The sequence below is a fragment of the Oncorhynchus masou genome, chromosome 29 (assembly GCF_036934945.1).
Source record: "Oncorhynchus masou masou isolate Uvic2021 chromosome 29, UVic_Omas_1.1, whole genome shotgun sequence".
Taxonomy (NCBI): Eukaryota; Metazoa; Chordata; class Actinopteri; order Salmoniformes; family Salmonidae; genus Oncorhynchus; species Oncorhynchus masou.
The window spans coordinates 25,552,727-25,580,604 of NC_088240.1; the positions used below are offsets into that span (position 1 = coordinate 25,552,727).

The following is a 27,878-nucleotide window of genomic DNA, read 5'->3' on the forward strand; positions in this document are numbered from 1 at the left end:
ATGGAACATTAGTTACTTTAATAATGTCACTTTAATAACGTTTACATATCTTGCATTACTCAACTCATATGTATATTCTCTATTCTATACTATATATTGCTTCTTAGCCTATGCATTGCTCATCTGACATTGCTCATCCATGTGTTTTACATATTCTTATTCCGTTCCTTTACTTAGATTGTGTGTATTAGGTGTTTGTTGTGGAATTGTTAGATATTACTTGTAAGATATTGCTGCGCTGTCGGAACGCGAAGCACAAGCATTTCTCTACACACGCAATAACATCTGCTAAACATGTGTATGTGACCAATACAATTTGATTTGATGCAGAACATTTTGTGTACAGTACAAAGTTTAATCCTATTGAAACAATCACGCATGCTACAATAAACTGTTATTATTAAACAAACGTTGACCCCAACTACACGAGATAACCCTACTCTTCATTAAATCCTCTTTGTCTTACATTACAGGCCATACGGCTCTGTAATACATAGTTCCAACACTGAACTAGGAGGGACTTCTAGCAAGTTCAGTCAGTCCAGTTCTGTCAGTGGTTATGGTGATAGATGATTGGAATTGTGTTCAGATTCTTCTACACATAATAGCATTCACACTTTATTCTGAATAACCAATATGGAGGAGAATCAGATAATTAAATGATGAAAATGAAAATGCAAACAAACAACATTTCTGAAGTTTTGACATGTCTGAATCTCATTTTGACATGTCTGAATTTCAAATCTCACCTGATTAGAAACAAGGCAACAGTAAACCTGTTGTCCCACACTAATGATGCAGCACCCCCTTGGGCCAATGAGTGACAACATTTCAAGCTCAAATGAGACAGGATATATGCTTGATCAAAGTTTTGAATTTTAGTTTGGCCTATCAGTGTAATTTTGCAACTGCCGGATCTATATGGCAAGATGCATCATTCACCCAAGTTTCGTCAAAATCGTGCCAGTGGAGTTGTAGATATTACGTGCAACTAATGAACAAACGTATAGACAGAGACAGATCCACAGCCCCCTTTCGATTTCATCGTGGGTGACAACAGCGATGGGAAAATAGAAATAAGAAAGAAACAAGCGAAAGACAAAAGACAGAGCCCTCCACACGACCTATCCAATTAGTTTTGCCAGACACAAAGCTTGGTGACAGCTTGGTAATTAGGTTCTGTCTCCTATGGCTGCTGAGTGCATCACTAACCATGATCAAAAATGATGCAGCGCCCCCTTGGGCTTTTCAGTGTAATATTGTAAATTATGAATTTCTATGGCTAGATGCATCATTCACCAAGTTTAATCAAAATCGGGCCAGTGGTGTCTGAGATATTGCGTGTGACTATCATATGTAGAGTTGATTACTATAGCGCCCCCCTTGGGCCAATCAATGTCATTTTGTAAATGCTGGCTCTCTATGGCAAGACGCATCATTCACCCTAGTTTTGTTAAAATCCAGCCAGTGGTGTCGGAGATATCGTGTGGGTTCGCTAGACTCATGTCTCTTAGCATGTTCCCGTTATAGCACCACCATGTGGTCGATATGAATATTCGTGCATATGTGAGCCTTGACAGTGTTTGCAACATGTGTACCAAATTGTGTTATAATACTGTAATGAAACAGCAGGGAGCAGGTCTCGACCCTCGACCTTCGAGCCCGAGGTCCGGCGCGTTATCGACTGTGCCGCAAAAGCATGCTCGTGCGGCAGGGTCGATTTGCGCGCATATAAAACCCAGGGTTGTTAGAATACAAATATCCTTTACTGACTTATATGCTACACTACTCCCTCCTTTCAAAGAGCGCGTCCTCGCACTAGCTTGCGACTCTATGTCTTACAGGAACGTGCTCACTGGCCAAGCACATGCACTGTTGTGGATGCAAGATCTGACCACTTCTGACACCAATGTAATGAAACAGCAGGGAGCAGGTCTCGAACCCTCGAGCTTCGAGCCCGAGGTACGGCACGCTATCGACTTTGCCGTAAAAGCATGCTCGTGCGGCAGGGTCGATTTCCACGCGTATAAACCCAGGGTCGTTACAATACAAATATCCTTTACTGACTTATATGCACTTATGTTCCAGACCACATCCACATGAATGTTTATTGGTCAATAGCGGACATGTTGTTTTAGTTACTAGTCTGGAAAATATTGCGCTGATTGATGTCCATAGATGTCACATATCAAGTTTCCTGTAGATCGGTCATTCGGTGCTAGAACAGTAGCGTTTTTCACAAAATACTAAATGGCGGAAAATCCATCATGGTGGACCTCATGGGTCCCTGAGGCCAATTTCTTCCTTCTGAGGAGAGGGACCTATGTAACAAATTTCATGACTTTCGGTCAAATTTAGTATTTTTTATCTTGTTATAGTGCCACCATCTGGCCAATCAGTGTAATGTTGTAAATGCCGGATCTCTATGGCAAGAGGCATCATTCACCTAAGTTTCATTAAAATCGGACCAGAGCTGTCTGAGATATCAAATCAAATGTATTAGTTGCATGCGCCAAATACAACAGCTTACAGTGAAATGCTTACTTACAAGCCCCTAACCAACAATGCAGTTTAAAAAATATGAATAAGAATAAGAAATAAAAGTAACAAGTAGTTAAAGAGCAGCAGTAAAATAACAATAGCGAGACTATATACAGAGGGTACCGGTACAGAGTCAATGTGTGGGGTCACCGGTTAGTCGAGGTAATTGAGGTAATATGTACATGTAGGTAGAGTTATTAAAGTGACTATGTATCGATAATAACAGAGAGTAGCAGAGGTGTAAAATAGGGGGGGAAATGCAAATAGTCTGGGTAGCCATTTGATCAGATGTTCATTGCGTGTGACTAACAAACGTATGAACGAATGCACGGATGAGAACAGATGCACAGATCCACAGTCCCCTCCCCGATTTCATCGTGGATGACAATTAACTGACAGACAAAATGTTTGGGTTATAAGCAAAATAATGTAAACAAGAACACAGAACACTTGATTTGAACAAGGGATGGTGATGCTTATTTAGGACGGGCCGATGTAGAGGGCTTGTTGGTTTTCTAATGAAGTAATATTTATGCATGTGAATAAGGCCAACTGGCAGGATGTTTTAGACCTTCATGAATATTCATGAGGTATGAGGTCAGGAGCCATATATTATATGGGCGAGACAGAAAGAGGTCAGGAATGTGTATAGGCCAATAGGATGGGACCTGTGTCTGTACCATCATAAGCCTATATTGCCACAAAAGAAATGGCAATGACCATGGCATAGTCTGATATATTGTAAGTTATAAACCAGAGATGAATAATTTCCCATTTTGTGTGCTGGACTAAATGTAGGCCTACAACTGAAGTGAAAGAATGCCATACACGTACTAGTTACATCTCAATCTCTGCCAGAGAACACGTCACCGAGTAGAAGCATGTCATTCAAGCTGCAGCACCATGCCAACTTTATACAGTACATTCATCGATATCAGTCATATCTATTCTTCTTCTCTCTTCCCTCTCTTTGTCTCCTGTCTGTGTTACTATAGGAGGTAGATGTGTGTAGTTTCAGTTCTCTTGGTCGCCTCCTGCATTTCGGCTTCAATGCCATGTTTGGTTTTGGGGGGCGGACGCTGGCCTTGGCGGAAAGGCATCAATGGATGCCACCTGGGCAGAAATGGGAGTTTGCTGTGATCAAAACGCTAGCTAACCTCAAGTAAGTCTCCCAATACAGCCCTAAAACTCAACTCTGGACCTCGAAGCCAGTTCCACAGCATTTTCCATTGTTCCCCTCTAATCAGGGACTGATTTAGGACCTGGGATACCAGGTGGGTGCAATTCATTATCAGGTAGAACAGATAACCAGCACACAGACACACACACACACACACACACACACACACACACACACACTCACACACACACACACGCACGCACACACACAATACCCGTCAATTCTGGACTAAGCCTCCAGGGAAAGAGACTTGCCTGCCAGGGTTTCCTTTTGAATAGTCTCTTTATCACACATGAATCTGTCTCTAGAGAACCATCCCTCCTCTTCTCCAATCCAGCCATCTAAAGTCTACTCTCTTCATCTTCCTCTCCCTCTCTATCTTGGTATGTCTGATTACAGACCTGAAGACTGTGAATTGTCCTATCTTCCTGTGAAGAAAGTCCAGACTGAAATGCTGGATCTAGTAAAGTAAGTGACAGAAGTCTGTCTGATTATAAGATCTGTAGTCCAAGTTTGATAGTAATTACCTGTGTGAATTTGATTTGAAACAGGCCTCTACAGGCTTAGTAGATCGTTGGAAGGAAACCAAAATGCCTTCTATGTAGAAGAACAACCGACTAAATATGTGGGGGGGAGAATCTCACAAAGAAAGACAAAAGTCAAAATGATGCATCTGAAAATATATATATATATATTTAGAAATGAGTCCTTGAAAGGTGACACTGGGACACTGTGAAGTCCATGGAGAACAAGAGCACCTCCTCCCAGCTGCCCACTGCACTGAGGCTAGGTAACACGGTCACCACCGATAAATCCATGATTATCAAAAACTTCAACAAGCATTTCTCAACGGCTGGCCATGCCTTCCGCCTGGCTACTCCAACATCGGCCAACAGCTCCGCCCCCACCGCAGCTTCTCGCCCAAGCCCTTCCAGGTTCTCCTTTACCCAAATCCAGATAGCAGATGTTCTGAAAGAGCTGCAAAACCTGGACCCGTACAAATCAGCTGGGCTTGACAATCTGGACCCTCTATTTCTGAAACTATCCGCCGCAATTGTCGCAACCCCTATTACCAGCCTGTTCAACCTCTCTCTCATATCGTCTGAGATCCCCAAGGATTGGAAAGCTGCCGCAGTCATCCCCCTCTTCAAAGGGGGAGACGCCCTGGACCCAAACTGTTACAGACCTATATCCATCCTGCCCTGCCTATCTAAGGTCTTCGAAAGCCAAGTCAACAAACAGGTCACTGACCATCTCGAATCCCACTGTCCCTTCTCCGCTGTGCAATCTGGTTTCCGAGCCGGTCACGGGTGCACCTCAGCCACACTCAAGGTACTAAACGATATCATAACCGCCATCGATAAAACACAGTACTGTGCAGCCGTCTTCATCGACCTTGCCAAGGCTTTCGACTCTGTCAATCACCATATTCTTATCGGCAGACTCAGTAGCCTCGGTTTTTCGGATGACTGCCTTGCCTGGTTCACCAATTACTTTGCAGACAGAGTTCAGTGTGTCAAATCGGAGGGCATGCTGTCCGGTCCTCTGGCAGTCTCTATGGGGGTGCCACAGGGTTCAATTCTCGGGCCGACTCTTTTCTCTGTATATATCAATGATGTTGCTCTTGCTGCGGGCGATTCCCTGATCCACCTCTACGCAGACGACACCATTCTATATACTTCCGGCCCGTCCTTGGACACTGTGCTATCTAACCTCCAAACGAGCTTCAATGCCATACAACACTCCTTCCGTGGCCTCCAACTGCTCTTAAACGCTAGTAAAACCAAATGCATGCTTTTCAACCGATCGCTGCCTGCACCCGCATGCCCGATGAGCATCACCACCCTGGATGGTTCCGACCTTGAATATGTGGACACCTATAAGTACCTAGGTGTCTGGCTAGACTGTAAACTCTCCTTCCAGACTCATATCAAACATCTCCAATCGAAAATCAAATCAAGAGTCGGCTTTCTATACCGCAACAAAGCCTCCTTCACTCACGCCGCCAAACTTACCCTAGTAAAACTGACTATCCTACCGATCCTCGACTTCGGCGATGTCATCTACAAAATTGCCTCCAACACTCTACTCAGCAAACTGGATGCAGTTTATCACAGTGCCATCCGTTTTGTCACTAAAGCACCTTATACCACCCACCACTGCGACTTGTATGCTCTAGTCGGCTGGCCCTCGCTACATATTCGTCGCCAGACCCACTGGCTCCAGGTCATCTACAAGTCCATGCTAGGTAAAGCTCCGCCTTATCTCAGTTCACTGGTCACGATGGCAACACCCATCCGTAGCACGCGCTCCAGCAGGTGTATCTCACTGATCATCCCTAAAGCCAACACCTCATTTGGCCGCCTTTCGTTCCAGTACTCTGCTGCCTGTGACTGGAACGAATTGCAAAAATCCCTGAAGTTGGAGACTTTTATCTCCCTCACCAACTTCAAACATGTGCTATCTGAGCAGCTAACCGATCGCTGCAGCTGTACAGTCTATTGGTAAATAACCCACCCATTTTCACCTACCTCATCCCCACACTGTTTTTATTTATTTACTTTTCTGCTCTTTTGCACACCAGTATCTCTACCTGTACATGACCATCTGATCATTTATCACTCCAGTGCTAATCTGCAAGGTTGTAATTATTCGCCTACCTCCTCATGCCTTTTGCACACAATGTATATAGACTCGCCTTTTTTGTACTGTGTTATTGACTTGTTAATTGTTTACTCCATGTGTAACTCTGTGTTGTCTGCTCACACTGCTAAGCTTTATCTTGGCCAGGTCGCAGTTGCAAATGAGAACTTGTTCTCAACTAGCCTACCTGGTTAAATAAAGGTGAAATAAAAAAATAAAAAAACAACGACATAGGTGAGTTTGTCATGGATGATGTTTTATCAATGTGAACTTTTCTATAGCTTATCTTTTATAGTGTGCCACTGTCCATCACTGAAAACCCATCTTCTCTAGAAGAGCAAGAGTTGTGGATGACCAACCAGGGTCTGTTCCTCAATGTCAGCATCATGGCCATCCACTGTCTCTGCTCCATGGCCCCCAGGGGCCTGGCCCCTAACACCAGGTATGTGGGTCTCTCTTAACACAATCACCTCCTGCATATGTGAGTACAATACATGCATACAAACCTGAATCCATGCCTGCATGTGCGTGAGTGTATGCAAGCCTGCATCTGTGCCTAGTAATGTATATATGCGTGTGGTTGACTGAGCATTGAGCAATGTGCATGAACTACGTCCTGGACCAGTGATAATGGCATGTGGTTACCGAGCTGCCATGCCGTTCCTTGTTATGCAGGGAAGGCCTGCCCACTCCAAGAACTCTCCATCACAGTTGACAACTCCACGGTGTCCCCCCCAGAGAGGAAAGCACCTTGACGTGACCCTGGACAACACCCTGTCGTTCTCTGCAAACATCAAAGTAGTGACTCGCTTCTTCAGGGTCATGCTCTACAACATCCGTAGAGTACAACCTTAACTCACACAGGAAGCGGCGCAGATCCTAATCCAGGCTCTTGTCGACTTCCGTCTGGACTACTGCAACTCGCTGTTGGCTGGGCTCCCTGCTTGTGTCATCAAACCACTGCAACTTATCCAGAACGCTGCAGCTTGTCTGGTGTTCAACCTTCCCAAGTCCAGCCTCCATGCCCGGCCAGTTATCCCCCAGGTAGGGTGAGGAGGCCACTCCCGGTGGGGGGTCAGTACCAAACATGGGACATACTAACCAGTTCCAGGTAATCCAATGAGATTGGGATCAGTGTTTGGATCAGACTACCGAGGTCAAAGGCTTCTAACTGGACTACTGAGCGGATAACGACTCTGATTTAAGGGAGTGACAGAACTTAATTAAAGAGAATGGCAAAGCTTATTAAAGGGAGTGTCAGAGAGGGAGGTCTTAAAGACAAGAGCATATGTGTGCACTGCAGGACCAGACCTCCTAGGTGGCTCAGCCTGTGTCCCAAATGGCATCCTATTCCCTATATAGTGCACTACTATATAGTGATTAATATGGGGAATAGGGATTCATTTTGGACACAGGCCCAGTGTGAATCTGGCCACAGTAATGATAGAGCATGTAGTAGAGCAACAGGCCTCACACAGTGCAGTGGAACCACACTGTGTATTATAGCATCATCAACCTTAACTACACAAGACAGGAACAGTAGGAGTATTTGTAAATATAGCATGGTTGATGTAGACACATTTACAATAAACACATCATGTAGTACTAATGAAGTTGGAACTAATGTATACTGCTGTCTGTTCTGTTCCTGACATTATCTATTCCTCTTCATGGTGACAAATCACGAAAAATATAGGATGTGTTGCTTAATCAACCTGCTTGGATTTAAATGGCCACAGTGATGTAGTATACTGTACATATGGCCTTGATCGCAGCAAGAAACACTTCCAGGTCAGAGTTCATCAAACACCTGAAGAGATACAACAGTGTAAACAATCAGGTGAGGTCACCAGGGCAGACCTTCCTTCCTTCCTTCCTTCCTTCCACCCTTCCACCCACCCACCCACCCACCCCCCACACACACACACACACACACACACACACACACACACACACACACACACACACACACACACACACACACACACACACTCCCCTTAAGGAATGGCATGTGTCATTCAGTGAGTCAGTCAGTAAACACATGTAAACACACACACACACACACACATGAAAACACACACATAAACACACAGAAACATTAAATGCACATGTAAACACACACATGTAAACACACACACAAACACAGAGAGAGAGAGAGAGAGAGAGAGAGAGGAAATCCCGCTGTCACTAATGGAGTTTGCCGCCCTGCGAGCTTAAGCGGAATTAGCATACTGTCAAGTCAAATTAATCACTGACTGTCAAATTTCCCTAAAACACTTTTCAGGCTAATACAGATTAGTCCATTTAAGAGCCCAGCAGCCCACCTGTCCTGTTTTCCATCCAACACAATCTAATCTAAGCCTGTTTGTTAACCTACATTCTAAATATACAGTTGGCTGTATACAGGGGGATGCTACTGTGTGACTGGGTAGGCAGCAGATCACTCAAAGTTTGTGGGAGTCTACTGTACCTGAGAAGAGACATTTTATTTTTTTGTGAGTTTCAATAGAACAGGTTTCATAATGTTCAGGGTAAACAAATAGTTCGAGGGGACTTCATAACCATACTGTCCGTCCGTCCATCCTTCTTTCTGTCTGTCCTTCCGTCCAAGCACATCTGACTAATGTTTGTGTTGTTGGGCCATTTTCCATGAAAACAAGCAGGATGTGAAAATGATAAAATTATGACTCAGACAAACAAATTAACCAGACTATTTATTGTCTGACTTCTATTGAACGATTTCTGGGAAACTGAGTCTGAAGGACAACTAATGAAAAACATATTTACATCCCACAAACCTGATGGGGAGTCAGAATACATAAGCCAAACAATATGAGTTGTGGTAGGAAATGTAGACACACCTGTACTCCATGTACTCCCTGTATCATTCATCGACAAAAGATAGGCTGTGTCATTCATATGAACTACTTTTATGTTTCCACTGGCTTAACTGGTTTAAACTTTTGTCCAAGACCGGATGTAACCTTGGTGACCAGGGTCATATAACAGCATGATTGCTGTTTAGGGAATTGTGTTGTTGGGGACATGTATTCACCCTGTGCATCATCATTGCCCCCTAGTGGTTATAGTTAGAAATGACTGAGACGATGGTATTGTTTCCTCAGCCCTTCCTTCCTCTATTCCTCACCTCCCTCTCAAAGCTTATTGGAGGTCCTAGGGAGGGGTCTTGGATCCTCCTTGTGTACAACTGGACAATAAAGTAATCTCCTCCTCCTGCTCCTCTTCCTCCCAGTCCAGTTTCTCCTTCGTGGAGACACACACGGTGCGAGCTGTGAGGCTTCGCCCCCGCTCTCAGAGGAGCTGGTCTGACGATGTCTGCGAGGACAGCGGAGAGTGTGAATCTAAGAACACACCCATAATCTCCTCAGAGGGGACCTAGCCTTGGAACGTAAACGGAGACCTACGGGAGGTGCCCTCAGAGCTACTCATCAGGTTCAGCTCTTGTTCTTGACTTGGCCCAAAGCACCACAGCACCTGCACTGATAAACCTCATATGTTAGTGGCTGGATTCAATCTGTATTGCTGAAGTTCAGAGCTGGAGCACGGTTGAAATTTAAATGCAATGTTCCGGTGTTCGCAGAGACTGTATTGACGGTAATCGCTGCATATGTCGGCTCAATCAGAAATGACCTTTACATTTCAGTTGTGCTACATTACTGAACTTCAGTGATATGGGTGGAATCCAGCCCTAGGGGTTGAATTCATAAAGCGTCTCAGAGTAGAAGTGCTGATCCTGAAAGTGATCCTAGATCAGCAGTCCTACTCTGAGACGCTGTGTGAACACTGGCCGATATATAAGGTACAACTCTATCCTTCAGCTGGTTTAAAGCCCCATAGCACCTGTCAGATAGACCTTCAACCTGGATACAACCCCTGTCTCAAATAACATGTTACCAAAGCAGTGACCTAACGCTGCTCACTATGTATAGCCCTACCTGTAATCTAATGGTCATATTAATCTGGGTTTAATTTACACCCCACAAAGAGAGTTCTTAGAAGTCATGGTCAGTATAATTTCACCGTCTTTTTCGATCATGTATTTAGCAGTACTGTTAATTTGTCTGTCAGATATGGGACATTTAAAACCTCTTAAACTGCTTTATTTGTTTCACCAGCAGGATAGATCCCCAACTCCCGACCCTGTTTGTTTCACCACCAGGATAGATCCCCAACTCTTGACCCTGTTTGTTTCACCACCAGGATAGACCCCCAACTCCCGACCCTGTTTGTTTCACCACCAGGATAGATCCCCAACTCTTGACCCTGTTTGTTTCACCACCAGGATAGATCCCCAACTCTTGACCCTGTTTGTTTCACCACCAGGATAGACCCCCAACTCCCGACCCTGTTTGTTTCACCACCAGGATAGACCCCCAACTCCCGACCCTGTTTGTTTCACCACCAGGATAGATCCCCAACTCCCGACCCTGTTTGTTTCACCACCAGGATAGATCCCCAACTCCCGACCCTGTTTGTTTCACCACCAGGATAGATCCCCAACTCCCGACCCTGTTTGTTTCACCACCAGGATAGATCCCCAACTCTTGACCCTGTTTGTTTCACCACCAGGATAGATCCCCAACTCCCGACCCTGTTTGTTTCACCACCAGGATAGATCCCCAACTCTTGACCCTGTTTGTTTCACCACCAGGATAGATCCCCAACTCTCGACCCTGTTTGTTTCACCACCAGGATAGATCCCCAACTCTCGACCCTGTTTGTTTCACCACCAGGATAGATCCCCAACTCCCGACCCTGTTTGTTTCACCAGCAGGATAGATCCCCAACTCCCGACCCTGTTTGTTTCACCAGCAGGATAGATCCCCAACTCCCGACCCTGTTTGTTTCACCACCAGGATAGATCCCCAACTCCGACCCTGTTTGTTTCACCAGCAGGATAGATCCCCAACTCCCGACCCTGTTTGTTTCACCACCAGGATAGATCCCCAACTCCGACCCTGTTTGTTTCACCAGCAGGATAGATCCCCAACTCCGACCCTGTTTGTTTCACCAGCAGGATAGATCCCCAACTCCGACCCTGTTTGTTTCACCAGCAGGATAGATCCCCAACTCTGACCCTGTTTGTTTCACCACCAGGATAGATCCTCAACTCCCGACCCTGTTTGTTTCACCAGGATAGATCCCCAACTCCCGACCCTGTTTGTTTCACCAGGATAGATCCCCAACTCCCGACCCTGTTTGGAGTGGACATCGAGGAGGCAGAGGAGGCACACATCAAGTGCAGCTGCATTTAACACTGTCTGTAGAGTGGATCGATGCCATTTAAAACTGTCTAAAGGGTGGAGGAGTCTTTACACATATCAACCTGCACTGCCACTGAATGTAACAAACAGGATTTCCTGCTGTACTCTAGAAGAAACCGTCTTCAGTTTACAGACTGTCTACAGTTAAAACAGTCTACAAGAGAGGAGTTTATAGGCACAACCTAAAACGGTCTCCATGTAGAGTTAATCTATTATGCAGAACCTCAGGTTGCACTGCCACTGAATGTTACCGACAGGAATGACTACTGTACGACACTGTGAATGTTAGACATCAAATAACCAATGACAGACAGACACATTCATAAATAGAAAAAGTTCATTTTTACACGCCACACACTTATTTATTAAAAATAAAATTATAATTTAATTTTATTGAAATTCAAATTGGAATGTGCCCCCTTTATTTTTGTCATAACTGACAACTTGGTCAGGAAAGGTTGACTCCCTGAATTAACTGTCCTGAACCTTAAAATACAAGCAGTAAAAACATGTTACTAATCCTCATTCAACAACAAAACATCATCATCATCATCATCATCAAGGCATACCACATCTCCTAAACCTGAATGTTCCAATCCCTTACAGCTACAGTAAGAACACAATCCACTGATTCCAAGGTCAGTGTTCCATATGTTTCATTTAAGTCCTGGCATGTCTGCTATGCCTTGAGGAACATTTCTGAGTCACTGAAGAACCAGCTTTTACATTTTTTTGTTCTGACTGCATTGAAAACTTCTGCTGGCATGGTGTACGAGCAACGAGCTCTCACAGTCTCACTGCAGAATCAGAAGTTCATCTGTTCTGCAAACGTCAAATTTAGAAGTTGCTCATAACATCAAATTTAGAAGTTGCTCATAACATCCAATTTCAAAGTTACTCCAACATCAATTTCAAAGTCGCTCCAAAATTCACATTTCAAAGTCGCTCCAAAAATCACGTTTAAAAGTGTTTTGTTGCTCCAGCTGCTCTGTATCGTTCCATGTCTCCAAACGTCAAATTTCAAAGTTATGGTCCAAATGGTTAAGGTAATGGTTAAGGTTTGGGATAGGGTTAAAACATTAAGTTTAGGCACTCCTTCCAAATGGTTAGGTAAGGGTTAATGTTTGGGATAGGGTAAAACAATTATAAAAAGGCATTTCTTGACATCCTCTGGACATAGATAAATGTCCAATTTCGACGTCAATCTTGAACGACCTGACTGGTATGAGTTGCTCACACACACACTTTGTTGTTCCCCTCTAATCAGGGACTGATTTAGACCTGGGACATCAGGTGGGTGCAATTCATTATCAGGTAGAACAGATAACCAGCAGGCTCTGGACCTCGTAGGGTAAGAGTTGAATACACCTACTCTAGAGGGTCACAGACACACACACACACACACACACACACACTGTCCCCTTGAGGAGTGTGCCATTCATGTGTCATTCAGTGAGTTGAGTGACACCCAACAACAGCCCCTTTTTTCACAGATGACACTACACTGTCCTCATCCTTCTGTTGTCTTCAGTTCTATACTACATAAATAAGCTTAAACTTCTGTCCCATCCACTTCTATATATATATACACATCTATTGATGATATAGATTTGACATATAGATGTGTATATATCGATATACACTCAATAGACTTTATTAGTTCCACCCATCTAGTACCGGGTCGGACCTCACTTTGCCTCCAGACACACCTGAATTCTTTGGGGCATGGAAACGTTGCTCAATTGGTATCAAGGGACCTAAAGTGTGCCAGGAAAACATTTCCATCACCATTACACCACCGCCACCAGCCTGTACCGTTGACACAAGGCAGGAGGAGGCAATGGATTCATGCTGCTTATGCCAAATTCTGACTCTACCATCAGCATGATGTAACAGGAACCGGGATTCGTCGGACCAGGCAATGTTTTTCCACTCATCAGTTGTCCAGTGTTGGTGATGCCCAATGGAGCCACTTGTTCTTGTTTTTAGCTGATAGGAGTGGAAACCGGTGCTTTTGTCTGCTGCAATAATCCGTGACAATGTTCTGAGATGCTGTTGTACTGCGTCATTATTTACTTGTTTGTGGCCCACCTCTTAGCTCGCACGATTCTTGCTATTCCCCTTCGACCTCTCATCAATGAGCTGTTTTGTCCACAGGACTGCTGCTGACTGGATGTTTTTTGTTTGTCTCACCATTCTCGTTAAATCCTAGTCACTGTTGTGCGTAAAAAGCCCAGGATGCCGGCCGTTTCTGAGACACTAGAACTGGCGCGCCTGGCAGCGACGATCATGCCATGCTCAAAGTCGCTTAGGTCACTCATTTTGCGCATTCTAATGTTCAATCGAAGAGTAACTGAATACCTTGATGCCGGTCTGCCGGCTTTACAGTGGGGCAAAAAAGTATTTAGTCAGCCACCAATTGTGCAAGTTCTCCCACTTAAAAAGATGAGAGAGGCCTGTAATTTTCATCATAGGTACACTTCAACTATGACAGACAAAATGAGAAAGATAAAATCCAGAAAATCACATTGTAGGATTTTTTATGAATTTATTTGCAAATTATGGTGGAAAATAAGTATTTGGTAAAATAACAAAAGTTTATCTCAATACTTTGTTATATACCCTTTGTTGGCAATGACAGAGGTCAAACGTTTTCTGTAAGTCTTCACAAGGTTTTCACACACTGTTGCTGGTATTTTGGCCCATTCCTCCATGCAGTTCTCCTCTAGAGCAGTGATGTTTTGGGGCTGTTGCTGGGCAACACGGACTTTCAACTCCCTCCAAAGATTTTCTATGGGGTTGAGATCTGGAGACTGGCTAGGCCACTCCAGGACCTTGAAATGCTTCTTACGAAGCCACTCCTTCGTTGCCCGGGCGGGGGTGTTTGGGATCATTGTCATGCTGAAAGACCCAGCCACGTTTTATCTTCAATGCCCTTTCTGATGGAAGGAGGTTCACTCAAAATCTCACGATTCATGGCCCCATTCATTCTTTCCTTTACACGGATCAGTCGTCCTGGTCCCTTTGCAGAAAAACAGCCCCAAAGCATGATGTTTCCACCCCCATGCTTCACAGTAGGTATGGTGTTCTTTGGATGCAACTCAGCATTCTTTGTCCTCCAAACACGACGAGTTGAGTTTTTACCAAAAAGTTATATTTTGTTTTCATCTGACCATATGACATTCTCCCAATCTTCTTCTGGATCATCCAAATGCTCTTCAGCAAACTTCAGACGGGCCTGGACATGTACTGGCTTAAGCAGGGGGACACGTCTGGCACTGCAGGATTTGAGTCCCTGGTGGCGTAGTGTGTTACTGATGGTAGGCTTTGTTACTTTGGTCCCAGCTCTCTGCAGGTCATTCACTAGGTCCCCACGTGTGCTTCTGGGATTGTTGCTCACGGTTCTTGTGATCATTTTGACCCCACGGGTGAGATCTTGCCCCAGATCGAGGGAGATTATCAGTGGTCTTGTATGTCTTCCATTTCCTAATAATTGCTCCCACAGTTGATTTCTTCAAAACAAGCTGCTTACCTATTGCAGATTCAGTCTTCCCAGCCTGGTGCAGGTCTACAATTTTGTTTCTGGTGTCCTTTGACAGCTCTTTGGTCTTGGCCATAATGGAGTTTGGAGTGTGACTGTTTGAGGTTGTGGACAGGTGTCTTTTATACTGATAACAAGTTCAAACAGGTAACGAGTGGAGGAAAAAGGAGCCTCTTAAAGAAGAAGTTACAGGTCTGTGAGAGCCAGAATTTTTTTTACCTTTATTTAACTAGGCAAGTCAGTTAAGAACAAATTCTTATTTTCAATGACGGCCTAGGAACAGTGGGTTAACTGCCTGTTCAGGGGCAGAACAACAGAATTGTACCTTGTCAGCTCGGGGGTTTGAACTTGCAACCTTCCGGTTACTAGTCCAACGCTCTAACCACTAGGCTACACTGCCGCCCCGTTTGTAGGTGACCAAATACTTATTTTCCACCATAATTTGCAAATAAATTCATAAAAATTCCTACAATGTGATCTTCTGGATTTATTTTCTCATTTTTTTCTGTCGTAGTTGAAGTGTGCCTATGATGAAAATTACAGGCCTCTCTCAATCTTTTTAAGTGGGAGAACTTGCACAATTGGTGGCTGACTAAATACTTTTTTGCCCCACTGTATATAGTAAGCCACGTGACTCACTGTCTGTAGGAGTGAACCATTTTCGTGAACAAGGTGTTGTACCTAATAAACTGGCCACTGAGTGTATACAGATGACGTTCCTATGCATAAAGAAAAGCTTCAGCAGTGCATTCATAAATGTTTCGTACCTCGACCGAATCCAAGTAGTCAGGTCTGTGAGACTTGGGCCATGTTCATTAGGGCAGACCGTGGCAAAATGTTTTGCAATGGAAAATGAGCAGTCCTCAATTAATGGACAGGTACAGATAGTACCTTCTTGTTTCGGTTTGTGCTTATTTATCAAGTTCTGTTTTCACTTCCTGAGATCTTGGTAGGAAATCAAAACAGGAATGATTAGCCTATTTCTATGAGATCATGTAGCCCATGTTCTAATGTACATAGTCCATGTTCTAATGTACATGACATGTTCTAATGTACATGACATGTTCTAATGTACATGACATGTTCTAATGTACATAGTCCATGTTCTAATGTACATAGTCCATGTTCTAATGTACATAGTCCATGTTCTAATGTACATAGTCCATGTTCTAATGTACATGACATGTTCTAATGTACATAGTCCATGTTCTAATGTACATAGTCCATGTTCTAATGTACATGACATGTTCTAATGTACATAGTCCATGTTCTAATGTACATAGTCCATGTTCTAATGTACATGACATGTTCTAATGTACATGACATGTTCTAATGTACATGACATGTTCTAATGTACATAGTCCATGTTCTAATGTACATAGTCCATGTTCTAATGTACATGACATGTTCTAATGTACATGACATGTTCTAATGTACATAGTCCATGTTCTAATGTACATAGTCCATGTTCTAATGTACATAGTCCATGTTCTAATGTACATGACATGTTCTAATGTACATAGTCCATGTTCTAATGTACATAGTCCATGTTCTAATGTACATGACATGTTCTAATGTACATAGTCCATGTTCTAATGTACATAGTCCATGTTCTAATGTACATAGTCCATGTTCTAATGTACATGACATGTTCTAATGTACATAGTCCATGTTCTAATGTACATGACATGTTCTAATGTACATAGTCCATGTTCTAATGTACATAGTCCATGTTCTAATGTACATGACATGTTCTAATGTACATGACATGTTCTAATGTACATGACATGTTCTAATGTACATGACATGTTCTAATGTACATAGTCCATGTTCTAATGTACATAGTCCATGTTCTAATGTACCTAGTCCATGTTCTAATGTACATGACATGTTCTAATGTACCTAGTCCATGTTCTAATGTACATGACATGTTCTAATGTACATAGTCCATGTTCTAATGTACATGACATGTTCTAATGTACATAGTCCATGTTCTAATGTACATGACATGTTCTAATGTACATAGTCCATGTTCTAATGTACATTACATGTTCTAACATACATTCAATGTAAACACTCCAATGTTTTATAGTCTCACTGCACCAGACCCAGAGGTAAAGTGTAATATAGTTGTCCCGCTGACAACACATTTTAAACTTACACTTCGTCAGCCTTTTCCTCTTGCATGTTTTAGGGAAATGACATTTTTTCTTTCCTTGTCATTCTGAGCCATCACAATTTGAATGGTCCAGCAGTTCTTTCCCTTCGGTTGGGATGATCTCAGTCAAAATGTGCCTCTTAGTCCATGTTGTAGTATAGAACCATTCTGTATTAGGACACAGTCACTCTGTCTTGATCTCAATCTTAGGATCTACTCTCAGTCTTAGTCAAATGTTTTGGTACATAGTCCCAGCTATCCCTCCTGATCTCATCCTCCTTCTTAAACTGCCTTTTAAAGAAACCAGCCTGAGAAGGAAAGAGAACAGGGTTCAGGTTCAGATTACAGTAAATACATTGATATACAGTCACCATCTATAAATCTAGTACTTCAAATTATGCATTTTAAGAAAAGGAAGCAGTAGAAGAAGACTGTGATTGGTTTGCATTTTGTAGTGTGTTTGCATCCTGTCTCGTGTGTGATATAAGGGAGTAGTACTGACCTTCCAGAGGGCGAAGATGAGCAGGGCCAGGATCAGGAGACCCACCAGTAGACTCACTACAATGATAAACACCTCCACTGCTGCCTGAGGCTTCTGGCTGAAGTGGGCCTCCAACACAACCTGAGACAAGGAATGAAATACAACACTATTACAGAACTCGTATAATATTTCTATGACGTGCAACAGCATACCAGGTTTTTTACATAGGGCTGTCATTACCGGTGCTGTCCTATGGATACCAGTGTTTATACAGTTTGAAACTCAACAGAGGTACTTGAGGTTACAGAGCTATCCTGACACCTCCTCACTCTACCAGGACATGGACTTGAGTGACCTCAATTGTGGAAAAGGGACATAGTATGTAAGTCGTAATAAGTGTATTCTCCATTAGACTGCTGTATGAGATTAACTTTTTACCTGAGCGATAGGGATCTTCTGTAGGATGATGGTTTGAGGGTCCTCCCTTGGTGATGTGATGATGCCAGTACTCTCCATCAGCATCACTCCATGACGTCCCTAAGAAGAGAGGAAGGAAATCCATTTGAGTAGACAATAGAAATAGAATGACTAGAAAGGGGGAGGGCCACAGACCATCCCGTACACACACTATACACACACCGGTACATTTATGAGACTGAGACTTTGGCCATGTAATGAGATGTGCAAGGGCACGTGTAACATAAGTTAAGTGTTTACAGGTGAGAGCTGTAGAACGGTAGGATTCAGCTTCACTTCCATGTGAATGGTGGCTTCTTTCCCAACGTCCATATCTCCTAGTCTACACTCCAGGGTCAGGCACAGGTCATCACCATGGGCACAGAACTATGGAGAGAAAGGTTCAAGTTTATATTTTATTTGCCATGTGTAATGGATACATTGGAAATCTAACACATCCAAAAACTCTTACAATAAAACACGGCAGGAAATATGCAAACATACAACAATCAGCAATAAAATGTTAATGCTGAAATAAGGACAAAGGGCACAACAAAATTAGTTATATAGATAACTATATATCAGAAGGGAGGAGGTGGTAGGGGGTGATATTTACCATTTTGCGTTTGCTGGTTTTGGAGAAGAAGAAGACCAGTTCTTTGATGAAAGAGGACTGTGGCACCTCACAGTCATCCTCCACCGCAATGGAGTCGTTTCGAATGGAACATTCTCCAAGAGACGTCTGACAGATGGAAAAGAAAACAAGTTAAACATTCATTAATGTATGCCTGTATCACAATGCAAACATGCACATATTAAGTAGAATAATAGAAAAGTTTAATAACAGAAAAATATAATAATATAACAATAATCTAGATGAACGTTTAAAAATAGACAAATGACAAGTTATGAATATTCCCAAACATACATGGAAGTCTGTGACGTGGAGTAATCTGTATGGATATGGTGACAGGATCTTGGGAATATCAATCTCCACTATCGTGTTGAGAGATTTGCTTGGACCAATATTGACAACCTATCAAGTGGAGGAAAGTACACAGGTCAGTATAAACTCATTAATTCATTTGAAAGCTCCAACTAAGCTTGAGTGAGTCTATCAGTCTCTCATAAGGGTGTACTATACTGTGCATACCTTGTAAGTGTAGTTGAATGTCTCTGTGTAGCAATCAACTGGAATAGGTGCCTGGTCACCAAATACAAAGGATGTTGGAGTCATAAACCTGCAAGGGAGAGCAGTGATTATCTTATGAAGTGCAATAAGATGTATTTAAATATATACTGCCAATGCTGAGCAAGGAACTGTCTTTGTTACTGTAAAATCAGGGGTTGACAAAAGGCGGCCAGCGAGCCAAAACCGGCCCTCAAGTGCTTGTTTTGGTACCCCACAATTTTTTGCAAAAGTTATTTTTGGTCAAAAACACTGCAAAATCAACTGGAATTCAGCAAAAAAAGTTTAATTTAGGAAGTCTGTTCCTAAGTAGTCCCACAAAAAAATAGATATTTGATCGTGTGTCAATGTAATGAAGTAATTAAACTACTGTTATTTTCAAATTCAATCTCTTTTTTTGGCTTAGTTGTGGTCAGTTTGGTGTGTACAAATGATTATAATTATGTTCCGGCCCCAGACCATCCACTTTGCCTACCACTGCTGTAAATCGGTGTCTTACCCATGAATGTTGACATCTACTCCATATCTCAGTGGTAACATCAGAGTGGCAGAGTTGTCATGCAGAAGATCCTCGTTTTCATAATTGTCCCTGGAAAATACACAATGTAAGATAAAAAAAAAATCTATTTTGATTACATTTTATAGTGATGCAGGCCTAATAACATGGCTCATGCCATTATACTGTTAAAGGACTCAAAACCAAAGAATTTCTAAAACATAAGACTTTGCAGAACTTCAAATTCCGAGTATTGCTCACAGTGAGGAGCATTACATGACACCTAGATTCAATCAGATCAGGCGTTAACCGGCGATCGCCATCACCCCCATAGATTATGTTTTGGCGATGTCGGAGGTGGAACTGCGTTGGAGCTATCAAATCGGTGATAGCTCCAACGAGCCTAATTGATCATTGTCATGAAGTCACACCCACCCCACTGGCGTTCAGAATGAGAAAGTGTAGGCTATATAGCAATAATAATGTGCCTAACTGAGATGTATATTACATCTCACATTCCAGTGTTCAAACTTCTAAACAAGGCTGCATGGCATTTCTCTTAATGCAACTCCGTGCAGCCAAGGGCAATGTCTGCTTTAGGTATAATGCTGGGAGCTGCTTGTGGACTTGACAGCTCTAACGCAGTTGTTCAGGGGCAGAATGACAGATTTTTACTTTGTCAGCTCGGGAATTTGATCCAGCAACCTTTCGGTTACTGGCCCAATGCTCTAACCACTAGGATACCTGCCACCCCAATGTATGAAGGAAGACAGAAACTTCACATTTATAGTCTTTGAACAAAACTCCAGTTAAGTTCAAGCATGGAATGTTCTAGAGTGTTCTGGAATGGCATTCCAAAGCCATTATTTACCCAAAAAACAAAACACAGACCGCAAGGAGAATTTCTTAACCACACAATCAAACAACTATGGAATAGAACCCAAAAGAGGGAACCTGCAGCACCCTCTGATTTGAATGATTCAGCTAACTGAGACTTTGTGTTTCCTGTTCCCCTAACAACAGAACAAACACATAGACTACATCATATCCCACTGTGTCTCACTGGGCTGTTTTACGATTCTCCGTTTGCCTGTTCGGTTTAATAAGGCTGGTCAGCAGCAAGACGTCACCGACGTTGTAACTAGACGTCAGTTTCAAAAACATGTCATTCGATTCACAGTAGGTTGCTGAGGGGAGGACAGCTCATTATAATGGCTTGAATGGAGTAAATGGAATGGTATCAAACACATGGAAACCACGCATTTGATGAGTTCGATACCATTCTATTTAATTCAGTTCCAGCCATTTCTATGAGCCTGTCCTCTCTAATATGTCACTGGTGTCACTGGACTCCTGTGATTTGATTATTTCATGTATTTCGGACAGAAAATGTGTTCGGGGGTTAGGGGATCGGATCTTAGGTCAGAAGTAGTGTAAGCACATCCAGTTACTTACAAAAATCATGAAAGAAAGATACTGACAAAGACCTTTGGGTCGAAACATTGCACTCGATAACACTGTCATTCAACAAAGTTGGGTCTGTACTTACCCACTAGCGTTGATGGAGATGCTAACGTCACCAACACTACTACTCTGGTTCACATCCAACAGAAAACTGATATTGACCTGCAGAAAAGATGGAAAGTCTCATTTGTTACCAAGCAAGACAACAGCATTAGTTGTGGAAAATAAGACACAGCAGGAACATTGGCACCTAACTAAATAAATTGGTCTGAGTAATTAGTTCAAATTAGTCTTCAGCTGATGGTGTTTCCAACAAGCAGTGAGAACACTCAGATCCAGTTTAATGGCGTAACTTTGGTGTAAGGTTAGAGTAAGGTTGGAGAATTGTCAGGTTGAGTGTGAAGCCAACCTTGGCCCCAGAGCTGAGGTATAGGTTTCCCACACTGCAATCCACTCCTACTATTGTCTTGTTCTCCTCTGAAATGTCACAGCTCACAAACTTGTCCTCCTGAAAACAATAACAGATAGATGATGGGATTGTGTGAGTTACTAATTGCAATCCAAGAGGGCACAGATTCTTCTGCTTTCTCACAGAGTTGTGTGTGTTTCTTGAACTGTCCATGCAACAACATCTAAATTACATTGGTGATCATGTGAGAAATTGAAAAACTTTGGGTAATCAATACATACATCAGTCAAACACTTACTGCGTCAAGCACTTTGATGTAGTGCAGGTTACTGGGGAATCGAAGCTGGAGTCTGGGGAGGAATGCATCATCTCCTGTGTTCACCAGGGTTGTGTTCAACATGATGGTCTTCCCATTGCCAAGTGCAAAGTACGGCATGTTGTTGTGTCTCCTGCAATAATAACAGTCTTATTATCAATTGGGTGGTTTGAGCCCTGAATGCTGATTGGCTGAACGCCGTGGTATATTACATTGGTAACCAGTTTATAATAGCAATAAGGCACCTTGGAGGATTGTGGTAGATAGCCAATATACCACGGCTAATGGCTGTTTCAGGGACTGTGCATTGCATTGTGCATATGAACAGCCCCTAGCCGTGGTATATTGGTCATATACCACACCTCCTCGGGCCTTATTGCATAAGTATAAAACTGAAAGTCTCTCTCCTTATACCTGTGACTAGCTAACATCTGTGCTAAAACCACAATGAATCATACCCTCTCGTGTAGGCAATTATTGCCTTACCTCAATTGACTTTAGTCATACAACAAAACATATAATTTCATACTTCATTAGACTTGAGTCATATAACTTTTTTTACAGTGCCAGCTTCATGGTTTCAGAGGAGACCAACAGACTAAACAGTGACAGAAATAGTAACAACAGAGAGAAACAACATGTCCCAAATGGCTCTATGGGTCCTGGTCAAAAGTAGGTCACTACATACTGTAGGGAATAGGGTGCTATCTGGGACGTGCTGGTTTCCTGGCTTTTAGGAAATTAGTAATTACACCTTAGTGAGGGGAACTGAACCGAGTTGGCACTGAGACTAGGGCTGCATCCCAAATGGCACAATATACCCTACATAGTGCATTACTTTTGATCAGGACCTACAGTATAGGGGGTGGTTTCCTTGACACCACCAGCACTGAGGGCCTCACAAGCCTGCACACACCCACACACACCCACACCCACACCAACACACCAACACACAGACACACACACACACACACATGCCTCATGAATAATCAGATCATGTATTAGCCTGGCGGTTAAGCATTTAAGTGTGACCATATTGGTGTAATAGAGGCTCTACTGACAACACTTGATCTTGGTCCCATGAAGGTTGTTTTCCCTCCAGAAATACTGTTTGTTTTAAATGCTGAATATTTAATTTGTAAAATGAACCTTTCAAGAGCTCAGCCTTGTCGACAGCAGAGATGAGAAATAGAAAGTCAAAGCTTCAAGACAAAAGGTTGTGAGAAAAAGAAAACATATTGTAATTGAACATGATGAAATGCTACTGGACTTACTGTGGTAACACCAGTTGAGCAGAGACCTGCAGATTGGTTGAGCAGTTGGCCAATGAACAGTACCGAGCAAACTCTGTCTATGGATAGGAAAGGTGCAAATAAAGTGTAAGATGATGGGGCCATCCGTACAGTTATGAATCCTCCAGAGGTGTGGACTCGAGTCACATGACTTGGAGGAGTCAGACCCCAGTCACAAATATGATGACTTGCAACTCGACTTTGACTTTAACACCAATGACTCGTGATAACCTGAACTTGAGCCTTTTGACTCGACCTGACTTGATACCCTCCCCAACCCAAATCTAAAAAATGATGCTATTAAAAAAAGTGTGCAGCACATCAACTCTTCATTTAACGGATTACAGTTTGAATCGGACAGCAGCCAATCAAATTGTACCAGCTGAGAAAAAGTTGTGCGTGGCAGTGCAGAGGAACTTCGGGGGGTGAATTCAGATGGAGCCAAACGGATTGCAACTTGCAAAACATGCTGGAAGAAAATTACAGACAGAGGCGCAACAACTTCCAACTTTGTTCGACATTTGAAGCTGCACAAAGAACCGTAAGTCGAGGCTAATATAGCCAACAGCTATATAATTTATAACTTTACTAGTGTAGCATGTAGGCTAACGTAACGTTAAATCAATGAGCCTCCACATGGTCAGTCAGTGCGGGAACGTGGTCATTGCACCCAAGATTGAGCTACAACTGGCTAGGCAGTTGGTAGCCTAAATCCTGACTGATGTTACTGGTGTTCTGAAAACCATTGAAATACATTAGCCTACTGTAACCACAGAGTGTGTGGAGGTGGGTGGGTGGGTGTGTGTGTGTGTGTTAAGGTTGGGCGATTGTGTACAAGCCTACATCGCCGACTGCGCCCCCATATCGATCCTCAATAGCCGATCGCTATTGGGGGAGGGTCTTTCTCATGGCTACCCACGTATATCCTTGGAAATATAAAGTTTATTTGGCATTCATGATTTGTGTAAATGTAATATACTAACTATTACTCCTGTTAGAAATATGAAATTGTATTACATTTGGTGAAGAGCACATTAGGACTTGTTTAGAACTCGAAACTCAAAGTTTAGGACTTGAGACTTGCCTGTCTTGACTTGAGACTTGATTTGGGACTTGAGTGCTAAGACTTGAGTCTTACTTGTGACTTGTAAAACAATGCATTGGTCCCACCTCTGGAATCCTCTACCATACCATGCATCAATATGAGTGGAGAACTGTAGAGCTAGTTTCCCGGACACAGCCTCGTACCTGGGCTAAAGAGCACTTTTAATGTAGATTCTCAATTGAGCATGGTTCTTAAAGCTAGAATCCTTTCATTGAAACAATAACAAGACGGACACCCCGCCTCGGTTTTGTTGAAACTCTGAGAGACGGAGAAATGTAACCACTCTCAAATTCATAGACAGAGCTATGGATACCAGGACTGACTATCCATGACATCAAAATTATAGTTTTTACATTGGCTGCATGGATTTGAATTAAGAGAAATCTTATGCAGCCTTGTTTACAAATTCGAACACCGGAATGTGAGTCCTATTTATTTTGTTTAATGATTTTCAATTTGAGTGTCATTATTTCTGTATAGCCTACACTTTCTCATTCTGAACTTCTAATGCGAGTGGGATGGGTGTGGCTTTGTTACAATGATCTGCATCTGCTCACCGATTTGACAGCTCCAACTCAGTTTCACATGAGACACCGCTAAAACATCAGCTATGCGGGTGTCCGCTATCGCCGGTTAACGTTTGATCTGATTGAATCTAGGCCTTAATCTGTGTCTGGGAAACTGGCCCTATGAGACTCACCTTATTGGCCACCAGGTTACCGTGCCCCCCTCTCTGCTGCAGTATGGGTTTCAGAGCAGGGAAAGTGGATCCTCCGTTATGGACAGTGTGCTCTCTGAGAGTGTACGAAACCTCAAAATGGATGGGTGTGAATATATCTTGGACATCTTTCTACAAGCAGTAAAGAGAAAGAGAAAATTAAAGGATCAATTTAATTACAACATTGAGAAGTAGGGAGCTTCTTGCTTGACCTTGCTAATGGATGTTCTGGGGTAGGTTGTTGTGGGGGTCTGCCTGTGCTCTGGCACAATGTTACAGTGTCATGTGCTGTCTGTCCCACTAAAAGAGTTGGCTTGTGGCCACTGCAGATGTCCCGAAGAGCCTCTCCTCCAGCTCAGACACCTGCCTTTAGCTTAAGGAGGGATAGGGCACCAAAGTAATCTCCTAATTATTTAAGACAAAGATATCTATTTTATCTTTTGCTAAATTGTTTCTAAAAGTGTTCTGACTAAGTTGTAATGCTATGATACCAAAAAAGGACTGCTATACGTTTCTATGACTGAATGATTGAATACATAACTTTGTAAAATAAAGAATGGTATCTAAAGAGTGAGATGCTTGAATGATTCCTATGTTCCATCCTCTCTTATTTTTTCAGTGAGCACACATAGCAGCTATAAACCAGCGCTTCATTACCTGCAAGGAAACACGTGCCGTCATCATGGCTTTGCACCAAAAGGGCTTCACAGGCAAGGATATTGCCACCAGTAAGATTGCACCTAAATCAACCATTTATCGGATCATCAAGAACTTCAAGGAGAGCGGTTCAATTGTTGTGAAGAAGGCTTCAGGGCGCCCAAGAAGGCCCAGCAAGTGCCAGGACCGTCTCCTAAAGTTGATTCAGCTGCGTGATCGGGGCACCACCAGTACAGAGCTTGCTCTAGAATGGCAGCAGGCAGGTGCGAGTCCATCTGCACGCACAGTGAGGCAAAGACTTTTGGAGGATGGCATAGTGTCAAAAAGGGCAGCAAAGAAGCCCCTTCTCTCCAGGAAAAACATCAGGGACAGACTGATTTTCTGCAAAAAGTACAGGGATTGGACTGCTGAGGACTGGGGTAAAGTCATTTTCTCTGATGAATCCCCTTTCTGATTGTTTGGGGCATCCGGAAAAAGCTTGTCCGGAGAAGACAAGGTGAGTGCTACCATCAGTCCTGTGTCATGCCAAAAGTAAAGCATCCTGAGACCATTCATGTGTGGGGTTGCTTCTCAGCCAAGGGAATGGGCTCACTCACAATTTTGCCTAAGAACACAGCCATGAATAAAGAATGGTACCAACACATCTTCCTAGAGCAACTTCTCCCACCCATCCAGGAACAGTTTGGTGACAAACAACACCTTTTCCAGCATGATGGAGCACCTTGCCATAAGGCAAAAGTGATATCCTAGTGGCTCGAACAAAACATAGATATTTTGGGTTCATGTCCAGGAAACTCCCCAGACCTTAATCCCATTGAGAACTTGTGGCCAATCCTCAAGAGGCGGGTGGACAAACAAAACCTCACAAATTCAGACAAACTCCAAGCATTGATTATGCAAGAATGGGCTGCCATCATCAGGATGTGGCCCAGAAGTGAATTGACAGCATGCCAGGGCGGATTGCAGAGGTCTTGAAAAAGATGGGTCAACACTGGAAATATTGACTCTTTGCATCAACTTCATGTAATTGTCAATGAAAGCCTTCGACACTTATGAAATGCTTGTAATTATACTTCAGTATTCCATAGTAATATCTGTCAAAAATATCTAAAGACACTGAAGCAGCAAACTTTGTGGAAATTAATATTTGAGTAATTTTCCAAACTTTTGGCCATGACTGTACATATGAATTACAGTATTTAAAACTTTTTCAAAGTGCATACAGTATGAGTGAGTAGAGATTGATACAGAAATGGGCGACCAAAAGACATTTAGCCCCATGTCACATCAGTCACTCACATTCCCCTACCAGTCCCCTTTACTGCTGTACTGTCACCTCTGTTAATAACATTCATTACTGCCATTACCCATTAATCACACTTAAAAAAAATACATCAAATGTACAAACACACACAGTCACACCTTCATTGGGATTTCCTCTGACAGATAATGAGTCTAGTTTAAGGTCTCCAATAACTCCATCTTTAGCTGTTAATAAGTACAAGGGTTAAACCATGAGCTAGCTTAGATGGCGAGAGAGAGAGAGAGAGAGAGAGATTTACTGTATATATGGGGAGAGAGAGAGATATTTACTGTATATATGGGGAGAAAGAGAGAGATTTACTGTATATATGGGGAGAGAGAGAGAGAGAGAGATTTACTGTATATATGGGGAGAGAGAGAGAGATTTACTGTATATATGGGGAGAGAGAGATATATTTACTGTATATACGGGGAGGGAGAGAGAGAGAGAGAGAGAGAGAGAGAGAGAGAGAGATTTACTGTATATACGGGGAGAGAGAGAGATATTAACTGTATATACGGGGAGAGAGAGATATATTTACTGTATATACGGGGAGGGAGAGAGAGAGAGAGAGAGAGAGAGAGAGAGAGATTTACTGTATATACGGGGAGAGAGAGATATTTACTGTATATATGGGGAGAGAG

General features: G+C 42.8%; 1 protein-coding gene and 1 pseudogene across 1 annotated transcript in view; one reads left to right on the forward strand and one right to left on the reverse strand.

Annotated features, from left to right (window-relative positions):
* The window catches only part of LOC135519531 (ceramide kinase-like protein), an 85,335-nt pseudogene extending 73,096 nt beyond the window's left edge, over positions 1-12,239 (forward strand).
* A 4,823-nt stretch (positions 12,240-17,062) lies between these two features.
* The window catches only part of LOC135519262 (integrin alpha-4-like), a 37,098-nt gene continuing 26,282 nt past the window's right edge, over positions 17,063-27,878 (reverse strand). The window contains exons 16-28 of the mRNA XM_064944397.1: positions 25,257-25,406; positions 23,434-23,510; positions 22,142-22,292; positions 21,844-21,942; positions 21,520-21,596; positions 19,974-20,063; positions 19,439-19,526; positions 19,214-19,321; positions 18,902-19,027; positions 18,547-18,672; positions 18,268-18,366; positions 17,851-17,970; positions 17,063-17,656 (exon numbers count right to left, since the gene is read on the reverse strand). Of these exons, the coding sequence (XP_064800469.1) occupies positions 17,555-17,656; positions 17,851-17,970; positions 18,268-18,366; positions 18,547-18,672; positions 18,902-19,027; positions 19,214-19,321; positions 19,439-19,526; positions 19,974-20,063; positions 21,520-21,596; positions 21,844-21,942; positions 22,142-22,292; positions 23,434-23,510; positions 25,257-25,406 (1,413 nt within the window). The 3' untranslated portion in view covers positions 17,063-17,554. The remainder of the gene's footprint in view (positions 17,657-17,850; positions 17,971-18,267; positions 18,367-18,546; positions 18,673-18,901; positions 19,028-19,213; positions 19,322-19,438; positions 19,527-19,973; positions 20,064-21,519; positions 21,597-21,843; positions 21,943-22,141; positions 22,293-23,433; positions 23,511-25,256; positions 25,407-27,878) is intronic.